At 60.5% G+C, this 12,827-nt stretch overlaps 3 protein-coding genes across 5 annotated transcripts in view; 2 read left to right on the top strand and 1 right to left on the bottom strand.

Moving 5' to 3' along the window:
• Positions 1 to 3,235: 3,235 nt before the first annotated feature.
• On the top strand, positions 3,236 to 6,246 carry HGH1 (HGH1 homolog). The gene is made up of 6 exons (XM_063079741.1): positions 3,236 to 3,895; positions 3,978 to 4,078; positions 4,181 to 4,279; positions 4,475 to 4,566; positions 4,654 to 4,776; positions 4,854 to 6,246. The coding sequence occupies exons 1-6, from the start codon at positions 3,303 to 3,305 to the stop codon at positions 5,022 to 5,024; spliced, it is 1,179 nt and encodes a 392-aa protein (XP_062935811.1). The 5' UTR covers positions 3,236 to 3,302; the 3' UTR covers positions 5,025 to 6,246.
• Positions 6,247 to 6,396: 150 nt separating this feature from the next.
• On the bottom strand, positions 6,397 to 9,264 carry LOC134363751 (testis-specific serine/threonine-protein kinase 5-like). The gene is made up of 8 exons (XM_063079301.1): positions 9,061 to 9,264; positions 8,630 to 8,737; positions 8,215 to 8,417; positions 8,068 to 8,123; positions 7,624 to 7,756; positions 7,423 to 7,538; positions 6,790 to 6,951; positions 6,397 to 6,731 (listed from the first exon to the last, which is right to left on the bottom strand). The coding sequence occupies exons 1-8, from the start codon at positions 9,262 to 9,264 to the stop codon at positions 6,397 to 6,399; spliced, it is 1,317 nt and encodes a 438-aa protein (XP_062935371.1).
• A 3,273-nt stretch (positions 9,265 to 12,537) lies between these two features.
• The window catches only part of MROH1 (maestro heat like repeat family member 1), a 79,649-nt gene continuing 79,359 nt past the window's right edge, over positions 12,538 to 12,827 (top strand). For all 3 annotated transcript variants that reach the window (XM_063079216.1, XM_063079217.1, XM_063079219.1), the window contains exon 1: positions 12,538 to 12,570. The gene's annotated coding sequence lies outside the window, so the exon portion shown is untranslated. The remainder of the gene's footprint in view (positions 12,571 to 12,827) is intronic.

Genomic DNA, 12,827 nt, shown 5'->3' on the forward strand with positions numbered 1-12,827 from the left:
CAATGTCTCCTAACCTTCCTCTCACATTTTCTATCTTTGTCCTATTTTGCTTTTCATTTGAGGTATACTTTCAGCTTTAACTTGCTCAGCACCAATTCAGTCTTCAGCCATGTTCATTCTCCTGTTTTAAATTCAGCAATCATGATTTCAGTGTTCAATAAATAAATATATATATATATATATATATTTTTTTTTTTTTTAAAGATGACCAGTAAGGGGATCCTAATCCCTGACTTGGTGTTGTCAGCACCACGCTCTCGCAAGTGAGCCACGGGCCGGCCCCAATAAATCTTTGTTTTTTGATTGCCCCTGTGTCATGAGGTTCCTTTATCTGTTCTGTGTCATGGATGCCATATCTTCTTGAATTTTTAGAGCATACTAATTAGAATTCTTCAGAAGTTCTCTTCTATTTCACCTATTGTGTCTCCTCTGGGAATAAGTACATGCTTTTGGTTTGCTTAAGATCTAGTGATTCCTGTTTTTTGCTGATTGACTCGGGTGGTGGCATGGGCTCCTCAGGGTTTGGGAAGGTCTTTTTCTGAGCAGTTCTCTTTCCTAAACAGAGAGCTATCTGTGGGCACACACGTGAGTGTGGGAGAGCCAACAGGCTGCAGGCATGGCTGCTAGGTAAAACACAGGATGCTGAGTGTTTTAGTCTGTTTCTGTTGCTTATAACAAAATACCTGAAACTGAGTAATTTATAAAGAAAAATAATTTATGTGCTAGTTTTGGAGGCTGGGAAGTCCAAAGTCCACGGGCACATCTAGTGAGGGTCTTTTCTTTGTGGTGACTCTACAGCAACACAGGATGTGTCACACGGCAAGAAGGGACTGAGCAAGAGGGAGCTAATATGCTCACTCGCTCTCCTTACAAAGCCATCAGAGGGCCGGCCTGTGGCTCACTCGGGAGAGTGTGGTGCTGAGAACACCAAGGCCCCAGGTTCGGATCCCATATACGGATGGCCGGTTCACTCACTGGCTGAGCGTGGTGCTCACAACACCAAGTCAAGGGTTAAGATCCCCTTACCGGTCATCTTTAAAAAAAAAAAAAAAAAAAAAAAAAAAAGCCATCAGAACCATGCCCATTACTCCATGAATGGATGAATCTATTCACGAGGGCACAGTCCTCACAATCCAATCACCTCTTGAAAGGCCCCACCTCTCAAATGTCCTAACTGGATTTGCCATCCTCTTGACACTTTCAATGGAGATTAAGCTTCAATACATGAACTGTCTTTTTGATAACAGCCATCCCAGTGGGTCCGGAATGTCTGCCACAGCCCACTTCCACACATCCTGCTATACCATTATGACCACGCAAACACTGCTAGGTTTGCTCTCAGAGCAGCTCTGGAAAGGTCCCATGCATGGCAGGGGCTGTGAAACTTAGATTTTAATACCATCCTCTGAGTACTGTTATCTTGAAGGAGATGGATAGAAACTGAGCAGCCAAAGGGGGTGGAGGTAGCTGAGTCTCTACATTATGTAAGTTGCCCAAGTGTTATAGGGCACACTTGGCTCCTGGTGAGGCTCCCCAAAATTGATACCAAACTCATAGGTCTGGCTGCCTGTCCCAGACAAAAGCAAACCATTCAAAAGTCAAATGTTGATGAAAATGGAAGTCAGCTTTCAGGAATATCAGCGACCTGAGGACAGATGTTGGGCTAACCCATCTCTCCGGCAAACCTGAAGGAGAGTGGCCAAACTAAAGCCACCTCCAAGACTCAGATTTACTGAGGGGTTTTTAAAGAGGGGGCTGAGAGAATGGAACGTGGGAAGTGAAAAGCAGGAGAGAAGGGGACTTGAGCTAGAGGGGTCTGTGTCTAGGAGACAGGTGCAAGGTCTCGCCAAAGCCTCATCTGGTTTCTGTTCTCATCTTTGCTTTATCTCAGGACCCTGAAAAATTTTGATTTGCTCCGGAGTAGAATCAACTCTTCTGCAAAGTCTTTCGTACAGTTTCGCTTCACAGAGCTCTGGTTGATGGCTGGTGCCCAAGGTCAGCCTCCAGTCGCTTGGCCTTGATCACTTCTCAAAACTCTACAAATCTCAAGAAAATACTGTTAGAGTTGCAAAGTACTGATTAGCTTCTCTGCCCTGTTTTCCTATTTAGCGGGCAAGATAACAAAGTAGGGGGTGGGAAGAAAGAGTAGAGAGAAAAAAAAAACTTTCCTTTTTAATGTCCCACCCACCCCCACCCCAGCCCAGGCAGTTTTAGGTTCTAATATGGCTTCAGTCCTGCTCACACCAACACAGGGAAGATAGCTCTGACAATTACGAAGTCGCCAGCCTTGTGCACAGCTGTGTAAAGAGCTTTCCAGGCAGAAGAGAGAGCAATTGCAAAGGCCCTGAGGCCAGAAAGACTGTGTCCTGAGTCAGCAGCCCAGTACCTGCCTGATGGAGTCAGTGAATGCCTTTCTTTGCCACCCCTTCCTCCCAAGTCCATGTGACCCTAGAAGGCTGCTTCTCCTCTCCGTGATTAGCTCAGTGTAGGTCACAAGAAGAACTGAACATAGGAGAACCTGTTCTCTGTTAGGACCTGGAACTGGGAGGTCCCAGTGCCCTTCTCTGCCAGCTGTACTGAAAAAATCTCCCTGTGGCAAGTAAAAGTAATAAGGGACACAGACAAACAGGGTGACAGAAGGGGAGAAATGTAGTAGGGTAGCACACGGCTCCGAAGAGCTCCGGGATGCGGCAGTACCTGAAGCCACTGTTCCTTCAAACCTGCGAATTATACGGACCTGCTAACACATTTTCTTTTTGTATAAGTCACTTAAGACGGAAGAAGTCCTGACGTGCCCCACGGCTACACCGTCCGAGATGCCCAGAGGCCTAGGTCTCACGCTGGGGCCCCAGGCTGTCGGGTCCCCGGCGGCCTTCGGCACTGAGCGCCAGGGTGGCTGCAGCATCCTGGCTGACCAGGGCGACCTGTCTCCGGGAGGACCCGGGCCGCCCGCTCCTGCAGCCGAGCACGGCCCCACCGGTCTGCCAGGCCTGGGCGAGGGGATGGGCGCCGCCCGAACACCCTCCGGGCCTCCGAGAGCCAAGCACGGACCCCTCGGTTCAATGCGGCCAGCGCCGAACGCAGGCGGCTGCGCGCAGGGACACGCTGGGGACAGGCGCCCGGGTCGGCGCTTCCCACGGTGCCCCGCGCCCGGCCCCGCCCCTTGCGTGGCGTGCGCGGCCTCTCATTGGCTACTGCGGCTTCCGCTTCCCTGGTGGGCGGGGCGGAGGCCACGCGGAGGAGGGAGCCGGGAGCCTGGGCCGGCAAGGCTGACGGTGCGGAGACGGCCGCGGGCCGTCGTCATGCGCGAGGCCGGGGTGGGTACGGGCGCGTCGGACGGACACGGGCCGGGAGCGCCGGAGGCGGAGTTGCTGCCCTTCCTGGCGCCCGACGCGCGGGCGGACCTGCAGGCGGCGGCGGCGCGGCACGTGCTGGCGCTGACCGGCTGCGGGCCGGGCCGCGCGCTCCTGGCCCGGCAGGCAGCGCTGCTGCGGGCGCTGGCCGAGCTGGCGTCGGCCCGGGACCCGGAACCGGCCCGCGACGCCGCCCGCGCACTCGTGAACCTGGCCGCCGACCCCCGCCTGCATCCGCCGCTGCTGGCGGCCGACCCCGAGCTGCCTGCCCGCCTGCTGGGCCGCGCGCTGGACCCACAGTGGCCTTGGGCCGAAGAGGCGGCCGCCGCGCTGGCCAACCTCAGCCGCGAGCCAGCGCCGTGTGCCGCGCTGATGGCGGCGCTGGCGGCCGCGGAGCCGGCGGGGTCGGGCCTGGAGCGGCTGGTGAGCGCGCTGTGCACGCCCGGCTACAACGCCCGCGCGCCCCTGCATTACTTGGGGCCGCTGCTCTCCAACCTCAGCCAGCGGCCTGCGGCGCGTGACTTCCTGCTGGACCCCAACAGGTGAAGCCCGGGGTGCCTGCGCGGGCGGGGAGGGGACGGAAGTGAGGAGCAGGGACGGCACTGAGTGATCCCCTCCCGACAGGTGCGTGGTCCAGCGGCTGCTGCCCCTTACCCAATACACAGACTCCTCGGTGCGCAGGGGAGGGGTGGTGGGGGCGCTGCGGAATTGCTGCTTCGAGCACCGTGAGTGGCGTGGGGGGAGAGGGCTTGGGGCGTGTCCGGGTTGGAGACTGGACTCGGGCCTCTCTAGACCGGCTCCCGTCTCTGTCCCCCTCCTTCCCCCAGGACACCACGAGTGGTTGCTTGGGCCTGAGGTGGACATTATCCCCTTCTTGCTACTTCCCCTGGCTGGGCCTGAGGATTTCTCTGAGGAAGAGATGGAACGTGAGTGGCTTGGGTGGAGCCTCGGGGTTGGCGGGTAGGTGGAAGGCTGGTAGGGGGAGAGGGAGAAGGGTGGCCAGGCCTCGGACCCCTTCTGAAACTTCCAGCATGGAGTTGGTGAGCACAGGTGGGGCTTACAACAGAGCCTGGCCCGGCCTCCCAGCCCAGGCACCCGTTGGCTTCCCCACTCACCCCTAGGGCTGCCCGTTGACCTGCAGTACCTGCCGCCAGACAAGCAGCGAGAGCCTGATGCTGACATCCGTAAGATGCTTATTGAAGCCATCATGCTGGTGAGCAGGGATCCAGCTACATTTGTGCCACCACCGACACACGCACACAAGCACACTGACATCTGTGTAACTCATCCTTCTCCCCAGCTGACAGCCACAGCGCCTGGTCGGCAGCAAGTACGGGACCAGGGCGCCTACCTGATCCTTCGTGAGCTGCACAGCTGGGAGCCAGAGCCTGATGTGCGAGTGACTTGTGAGAAGCTCATCCAGGTGGGCTCAGGGTTGGAAAGGCTGAGGGCGGGTTACCCATGGCTGGCTGGCTGCTCACCTGCCTTTCCTGTTGGTAGGTGCTTATTGGGGACGAGCCAGAGCCTGGCATGGAAAACCTGCTGGAGGTGCAGGTGCCCGAGGATGTGGAACAGCAGCTGCAGCAGCTGGACCGCCAGGAGCAGGAGCAGTTGGAGCAAGAGCAACAGGAACTGGCGCTAGAGCTGGCGGGGCAGGGTCACACCACCTGAGGCCCTGCGGCTCAGCACCAGCTCCAGGCCCACCTTGCACACTTCCTGGACCAGTCCTGCCTGCAGCTGCCCACAGACCCTGCTGAGAAGCAGCACACAGAAGCTTACACTTAGGCCCAGTTTGTGCTGGCAGTTCCACCGTGAATGCCCAGTAAACACTGGAGGGTTGAGGGCACCTCCCAGCCCTGAGCCCTGTTGCTACCAGCAAGAACTCAGGTTGTTCAGAGCAGCACCATCAAGCCAGAGCTGGCCAGGCCCTGTGACTCAGCTGCCTCCACATGAGGTGGAGATCACAGGCGGGTGGCCAGAGGGACCCTGAGGAGCCTCTTCCCATGCCCAGTGGTAGTGCTGGACAGAAAAACATTGCAAGCCCTGAGGAGCTGGTTGGAGCTTTCTGATCCTAAGGGCACTGCAGGGTCTGGGCACAGTCAACCTAGGTGCAAGCACTGCCCTCTGCTATCAGCCCGAGGCACCGCTGCTGACCCTGCTGGAGACTGGGCCTCAAAGGGCTAACCCAGCCACACCCTGGTCCTAGGATTCTCCTAGGCCTGCCCCCCTGGCCCATCCTTGAGCACTCACTGGGCACTGCTTCCCTTGTGTTCTCTGCCCCTTCCTGCTTGGCCTGTGCCCAGGGTCCTGCCCTCACCCCTCATCAGCTCCCTGTGTGCTCCTGGTTCCCAGTTCTGGGTTGAACTGGCACTCTCACCAGTCCCTTGAGCCAGGTCGCCTCCTTGGGCCTTGGCTGTTCTTCAAGACACTCAGACCCTCCTGCTCCTGGGGCCCCTTGCCTACGTCTGCAGAGAGGCTCCTGGTTGTGCCTGCAGCCTCGTGCCCTGCCCGTTGGAGCCCACTGTGGGCCCAGGAGGCTTATCTGCTTTTTCCTGGCTCCGTGTTCACCCCCCACCACCCCCATCCTGCAGCTGCCATGGCATCTCTCACCTACTGTCTTCCCTTTCCTGAGCTCTCATCAGACCTCACTGCCACCTTCTGCGCTGGGCTCCTGGTGCTGGTCCCTCCCCTCACCAATGGGCCCTCCCAGGCCCTACACCCTGATGAGGGAGCTGTGTGGCTTCCCGTTCACAGTGCCCCATGCAGAGCCCTGAAGCTGAAGGTCCCTTCCCCCTTGTGCTCCCTGCCATGGCTGGGTGTTTCATTGGGTGCCAGGCATCTCCCTTCTCCGTGGTCCCCTCTAACCCACCCCCATTAAAGCTCTGATGCTCCAGGCAAGTGTGATGTGTGTACTGGTGTTTTCCCCTGATCCAGAGCCCCACACGACAGTGGCAGAGCCTCAGCCTAGCAAGTCACCTGGAGGCCATCTGCCCTCTCCCTGGCACTGAGACATCTGCATCTTCATTTCCACAGAATAAATGCTTTATTTGACTTGGCCCTTCCTGCCCACTTGTTTTTGGTTGATCAGGTAATGCCCAGGCATATTCCTGATGGCAGATGCACAACACAGTGACAGCAGCTGCCTGCAGGCATGCGCTCCCGTGCTGGCGGCTGCTGTGTAGAGCCCTGACCCCACAGAGCCCGCTTCCCTTTTGTGGTGGGCCTCTGGGGGCTTGAGCTCTGTGTCCAAGGTGCTCCCCTTGGTGGTGCCCTGCCGCTGGGGGCACTGTAGCTGCAGGATCGGCCTTGGGGACTCCAAGTCCACACTGGGTTCTGCATGATCTGGAGATGCTGGGAGTTGGGAGTCTGCCCACTTCTCTGCAATAGACCACGGTGGGGGTTGGGTGGAGTGCAGGACTGCCCGCCTGCCACTCACCCCAGGGCTCCACGGGGCGCACCCCACCTGGTGTGGCACTGAGCACAGTGTGGAAGAGCACGTGTGCTGCAGGCAGCATCCAGCAGCGCACGGCCACCTGCTGCAGGCCCAGGCGCGTGCGCGGGCGCAGCTGGAGCAGCCCCCGGATCAGGTCCTGGCACTCTGCGGGTGAGGGTCCATAGCTGCAGCCTCCTGCCATCCCCCTGCCCCTCTCCAGTGCCCCCAGCCCGTGGCTGTCACTACCAACAATATTGGCAGCTTGGAAGGATCATCCTATTACAGGCCTCGCAACAGTTGGAGGCTGTGCATGCCACTGATGGGGAGACTGAGACAGAGAAGCAAGGCAGCCTGCCCTGGGCTAATGCAGAGCTCAGGTTCGACCTCAACAGAGCCATCACCCTCCTGACTTCCAGCATGAGCCAGGTCCTCCCCCAGCCCACGTGCCCCATCGCTCATTACTGCAGTGCGCAGACTGAAGGTTTCCCAGCCTGGACGGGGGAGTACACCAGATCGGTCTCCCCGCCGCTCTCTCCACCGTGCAGGATAACGCTTCTTGAGGCCCAGATCTCTCATGCTGCCCACTCTTCAGGCCTGAGCTGGGATTCCGGAGGGACGAGGGGTGGTGGTGCTCACCTGGGGACAGGCCCAGTCGGAAGGTGGGACCACGGCGCATCAGGTGCAGCATGCGGCGGGGCTGGCACTCCTTGAAGGGCAGCTTCCCTGTCACCATGGCGTAGAGGATGACGCCTCTGGGGACACAGACTCCTCAGGGTGCGGCCCTCCCCGCCTTGGGTTGTGGCGCTGGGGCTGGGCTTGTGGTGGGGTGGCACTCACAGGCTCCACAGGTCGGCCTGCTGCCCGCTGTACTTCTTGCTCATGAGGATCTCTGGGGCCGTGTAGGCCACAGAGCCGCAGAAGGTGCTGAGCAGCGCATCCTTGAGCCCTGTGCGGTTGGCGAAGCCAAAATCTGCCCAAGGCGGCAGGGAGGGCAGTGCAGTGAGTGAGGGTGGGGGCCGTGGAGTGTGGTGACAGTGAGTGTGGCTGTGGGCGGGGGGACTGGGCAGGGAGCATGCGTGGGAGTTAGGCCAGTGGGTTTGGGCCATGGGTAGGGGTGGGGTGTAGGCCTCTGGGAGGGCTGAAGGTCTGGGCGAGGTCAGGGTTGAAGGTAGAGATCTGGGTGGGACAAGAGCAGAACGGAGCCTCTAGCAGAGGTTGAAAGCTGGAGTTGAGAAGCAGAGCAGGCTGGGGCTGGGGCTGGGGCTGGGGCCATGGGCTCACCGGTCAGCTTTAGGAAGCCTCGGTCATCCAGCAGGATGTTCTCACACTTCAGGTCCCTGCATGGGGAAGGGGAGGCACCTCTGGGCCTGGGCTCACGTGGGCCTCTCCATGCTGGCCGGGCTGTGGCGGGCTGGGTGACACCCTCACCGATGCACGATGCCCGCACCGTGGCAGTGGGCCACGGCACTGACCAGCTGCCAGAACAGCCTCCGGGCCTCCTCCTCCTCCAGTCCCGGGCAGCAGCGGCGGTCCGACATGTTGTTGATGTGCTCCAGCAGGTCACCTCGAGCTGCCAACTCCAGCACCAGGTAGGAGCGCTGGCTGTTCTGGTAGGTCTCATATAGCTGCACCTGCCGGACCCCCACCCACCTGCCGTTACTCTGTGGAGGGGCTGGGCCACAGGTGTGCTGGGACAGGTCTCAGGACATAGTTGGGCCCTGAGCCTAAAGGCCAAAGGGAGGTCCCAGGTTGGGGAGGGGGGTCTGGGGTGGGCAAAGACAGTCAAGGGCTGGCTTTGGAGAATAGGGAGGATGAGACAGGCTGTGTCGAGGGCTCTACCCACCACATTCAGGTGCTTGTAGGTAGCATTGAGTGACGAGATCTCACGGGGCAGGAACTTGCGGGACAATTCCACGGGGGCCTCGGCCGTGGAGATGATCTTGATGGCCACCTGGGTGGAGGGTGGTTGCTTGTGCAGACACAGCCCCCCACTCCTGAACTTCAGGGCACAGCTGGGTGAGCAGTGTCCTTGGAGGGCAGTGCTGACCTCCCCCCTCCCTCCTGTTCCGGGCACTTATGTGTTCAAGGGGTTTGGGAACAGAGAGTGGTCAGCCTGCAGGAGCCATGGGGAGGCCTCTGGGGAGGGAGCCTCAGTCAAGGGAGCTGGAGCAGCTGGAAGGTGCCTGAGTAGGTTTAGGACAGGGAAGGGTCTTCTGGGGCCCAGCTGAGGGGCACCCCAAGGAGCCCACTGGGAAGGAGGTGGGCCTGCCTCACCATGGTGTGGTGCTTGCCTCGCAAGTCAGAGGACAGCTTGGGGTTGTGCTGCATGCGTTCGTGTGTGGCGTAGGCCAGGTAGACCTTGGAGAAGGCCCCGGAGCCAATCTTCTTGGAAGAGAGCAGGTAGCCCTTGTCCCTGCACTCGCGCACCTGCTCCATGAAGGTTCTCTGGTCCAGCTTGTGCCTGCCACTGCACTTCATGGAGGGCAGGGCGCCATGGAAGGGGGCTTGGCGGTCCAGCTCACCGCCAGTCTCAAGAAGGGGTCTGGGGGCACGACTGAGCCCTGACTTGTGTCAGAGGGCAGGGGTGGCAGGGGGCCAGGACGGACCTGTGGCCCCCCCAAGGTAGCAGCCAACTTTGTGAAGACTTCCTGGAACTGGGGCAGAGGCAGGGAAGTGACTGGGGCTGAGAGCTCCGGGTGGGAGGCTGGGGCAGGAGGCTAATGTATGGGATGAAAGGCTAAACTCTGGGGTGGGAGGCTGGAGTGGGAGGCTAACCCAGCCATGGGCTGGGTGGGGGAGGGCAGGCTCTGGGAAAGTGGGGGCTGATTCTAGAATGGAGGGTTCTAGAGCTGCACATGCATTGTGCCCTCGAAGGGAGTGTCTTCCTGTCCCCCAAGAACTGCCACTCTGGGGACATCTTGTTGGGCCAGCCCTGTCTTACATGGGGCCCACTGTCTGCAGGGTGAGAACCCATTATAAGGGTTGGAGCCACGGTGAGGCACTCTGCATGTGGCTGACCACAAAAGGTCTTTAAAGAAGCAGGGTGGTGGGGCAAAGCCGGGGGTCGGCTTTCTAAGGACAGAAGGTAGGGAAAAAGGGGTACAACATGTGCTAGCCACCATCTCAACTGCGCCCCCTTGTCTTTGGAGAGGCCTCTGCTGAGGCCGCAGCCAGCTGGCTCCGCCAGGGAGAGAGCAGCGGGGGACCTCCTCCTCTGAAGCGTCTCCTGCCCATGCCCGGGCTGCTGCAGGAAGCAGCAGGGGTCACACATCCCCAGGGCAATGGCCCGGGCCTGGGCCCACCTCAGACTCTCCAGCTCCAGGAGACAAGAGCCAATATTGCCCCTCCTGTCTCCTGGCCCCTAGAGTCCTGAGCAGTCACTACCACGAGTAGCAGCTAACATCTACCGAATACCTGCTGTATGCCGGGTGCTGTCCTACGCAGTCACATTAGCCACAGCCAACTCCTGCAGCAGCCCCACCCCCATTCACAGAACACACCGAGGTGCCTGTCCAGTGCTGGGCAGTTCACATCCTGGATCTCGAGTCCAGTACACCAAGCAGTGCCTATTTTACAGATGACAAAATCGAGGCCCAGTTGTGGCAGATCCCAGGCCCACATGTGGCCTCTCTGCTGTGAACAGGTGGGGTCAGAGCAGTGGCTGTGGGCCTGGAGGGTGGGGCTACCTGATAGGCAGCTGTCCCGGGAGTGTGCACAAGTGCCTGGTACTTAGTAGAGGCCCAGCGAGTGTCTGGGGACTTGAGTCCCCCTCCACTGAGTTCCACGGGAGGCGGTTTGCCCGCTGCAGTGAAGGTCTTGGGACAGGCTGGGTGAAACTGGTGGGCGCACTTTCTCATCCTTGTTGGACCGTGAACTTCTTTAGAGCCAGGCTTGTGTTTGATATCCCCACTCACTTAACCCCTGTCTGGCAAATTGCTTGAAAAATATGGATAAACTAACTGTTCTGTACCTGGCCTGGGGCTGAGGAAAAGAGAAACTGCTCCATGCAACTCAAGCAGGGGGATTCAGTGCAGGATTGGTTACTCAAGTAGTAGAAGGCCACAGACACAGGAGGAGCAAGGCGAAGTTGGCTGAAGGTGGGTTGCTGCAAGAACCTGCCACCTCCAGATCTGGCACCATGCAGCCCTGGCCACGGGTGGCTGAGCCTGAGCTGCCGCTGTCGAGCCTGGAAGCCTGCACCCCCAGCCGTGACCCTTCTGTCACCTCCCGGTTCTCAATAGTGTCGGAGCCTGCCTGGATACCAGCGAGTGTTAAGCTGAGTGATGACAGGCAGGGTCCAGAAAAGCCATCAGATCTGTCCACTCTCCCTTTGTGGAGTCTTGATTCTCCTCTTTGCACCTAAACTCACCCTCCACTCCACGGAGTTACAGTGAGCACCCCTCATGTGTTGGGCTTCATGCTGAGCCCTTGGGAGCAAAACAGACTGGGGCCTTTCTCTCACAGAGCTTACTGCTTCGGAGAGCAGATGGGCGTTCATAATGTAATAAAAGTATAAGTGAGGTTGTGACGCATGCCGGGCAGCTGTGTGCTTGTGGAGTGAAGAGAGGCCACTGTGACTGGAAGTCCAGCTGAGGCTGGGGAGGGGGACAGGACCGGGGTGCACATTGGGCATTGGCTATGGGGAGCCACTGCAGGGCTTTCGGTGGAGAGTGAGCCTCCGGGTGTGAGCTTGGAGACCTCCTGCCTCCTTCCCCAGGTGACTCCACTTGCAGGATGGGGGTGGGGTGGGGTGGGGGATGGGGACAGTGTCCCAGGCACCCAGTGTCGCCCATCTGTGTCCCGTCCCTCTCTCGGGCTCTATCCCTGCAACAGAAACAGGCCTAAGTTTCCCCGTGGAGGAAGAGCGTCTTCCCGGTACTGTCCAGCTGCAGCGATTTCCGCATCTACCGACGCTGTCAGGCGCGACCACTGCCTTCTCCGCAAGCCGCTCCTGGCACTCCCTGAGCTTCCCGAACGCCGCTCCGTGCTCTCGTTTCGTCCGTGAGCTCGTCCAGGTGTCCCCTGCGGGTGCCCAGTCTGCACGACACCCTTCCTTCCTCGGCCCCGACGGCACCGCGCCCGGCCGCGCCCCTTCACGGCACTTCTCGGGAGCTGTGACGTCTTCTGTGTGTTTACCCAGATCCTAGGGTCCCGAATGCGGGAACCTGGTCCCCTCAGTTCCGTGGTCTGCTGGCAGATGAACGCGCACCTCCGATGTGCCTGCGCGCGTGCCTGTCGGCCGAGGGGCCCGTGGCCCGGGGGCACTGCGTGCTCGTGGGTGGTCAGTGTGGGAGACAGACCACGTGTTTGCGAGCGAACCCGCTCGCTCCGTGCACATTTGGGCGCCGAGCCGGCGTCCCCCGGCGTGCGTGAGGCAGTGTCCACATGCGGGGATCGTCTGGAGTGCGTGTGTTTGGCGGGGACGTGGAGCCGGGTGCAAGCGAGCCCCGTGGGCCGCGCCTGCGCAGTGGCGGCCCGCGCTCGCGCCCAACAGTCAGGTGCTGCCGTCTAGGGGCGGCCGGGGCGGGGCCCGGCGCGAGGCGGAGTCTGCGCACTACGGCTAGCTTGGGGGCGCGGGGGCGGAGCGGAGAGAGCTTGAGGGACGCGCCCGCGGCCAATGGGCGCAGAGATCGCTAGGGGGCGGGGCCCGGCTGCCTCACGCCGGGCCATTACTGGCCAGAGGGCGGAGGGGGCGGGCTCAGTGCGCGGCGCTCCGCCCACCCCGGGCCGCGGCGGGGCGGGTGGGCGGTGCTCGGTTCGCGGTGCGGCGGCGGCAGCTCGGAGGTAAAGGGCAGGCAGGGAAGCCCCTCGGGGAAGCCCGGGAGGGAGAAAAGGGGCCGCCCCTCGGAGGGCCGCGCGGGAAGCCGAGTCAGGGGTCGCTTCCGCAAGGTCGCCGGGGGAGCTCCGGGACGGTCCTGGACGTCGCGGGGGCCGAGGCCCGCCCCTTCCCCTGTCAGGTGCGCCCGGCGCCCCCGCGGAGCCGGGTCTGCAGCGTCACAACCCGGAAGACAGACCCGGATCCTTGCGGCTCGCGCCGTCCC

Source organism: Cynocephalus volans, chromosome 15, assembly GCF_027409185.1.
Source record: "Cynocephalus volans isolate mCynVol1 chromosome 15, mCynVol1.pri, whole genome shotgun sequence".
In the NCBI taxonomy this organism is placed as follows: domain Eukaryota; kingdom Metazoa; phylum Chordata; class Mammalia; order Dermoptera; family Cynocephalidae; genus Cynocephalus; species Cynocephalus volans.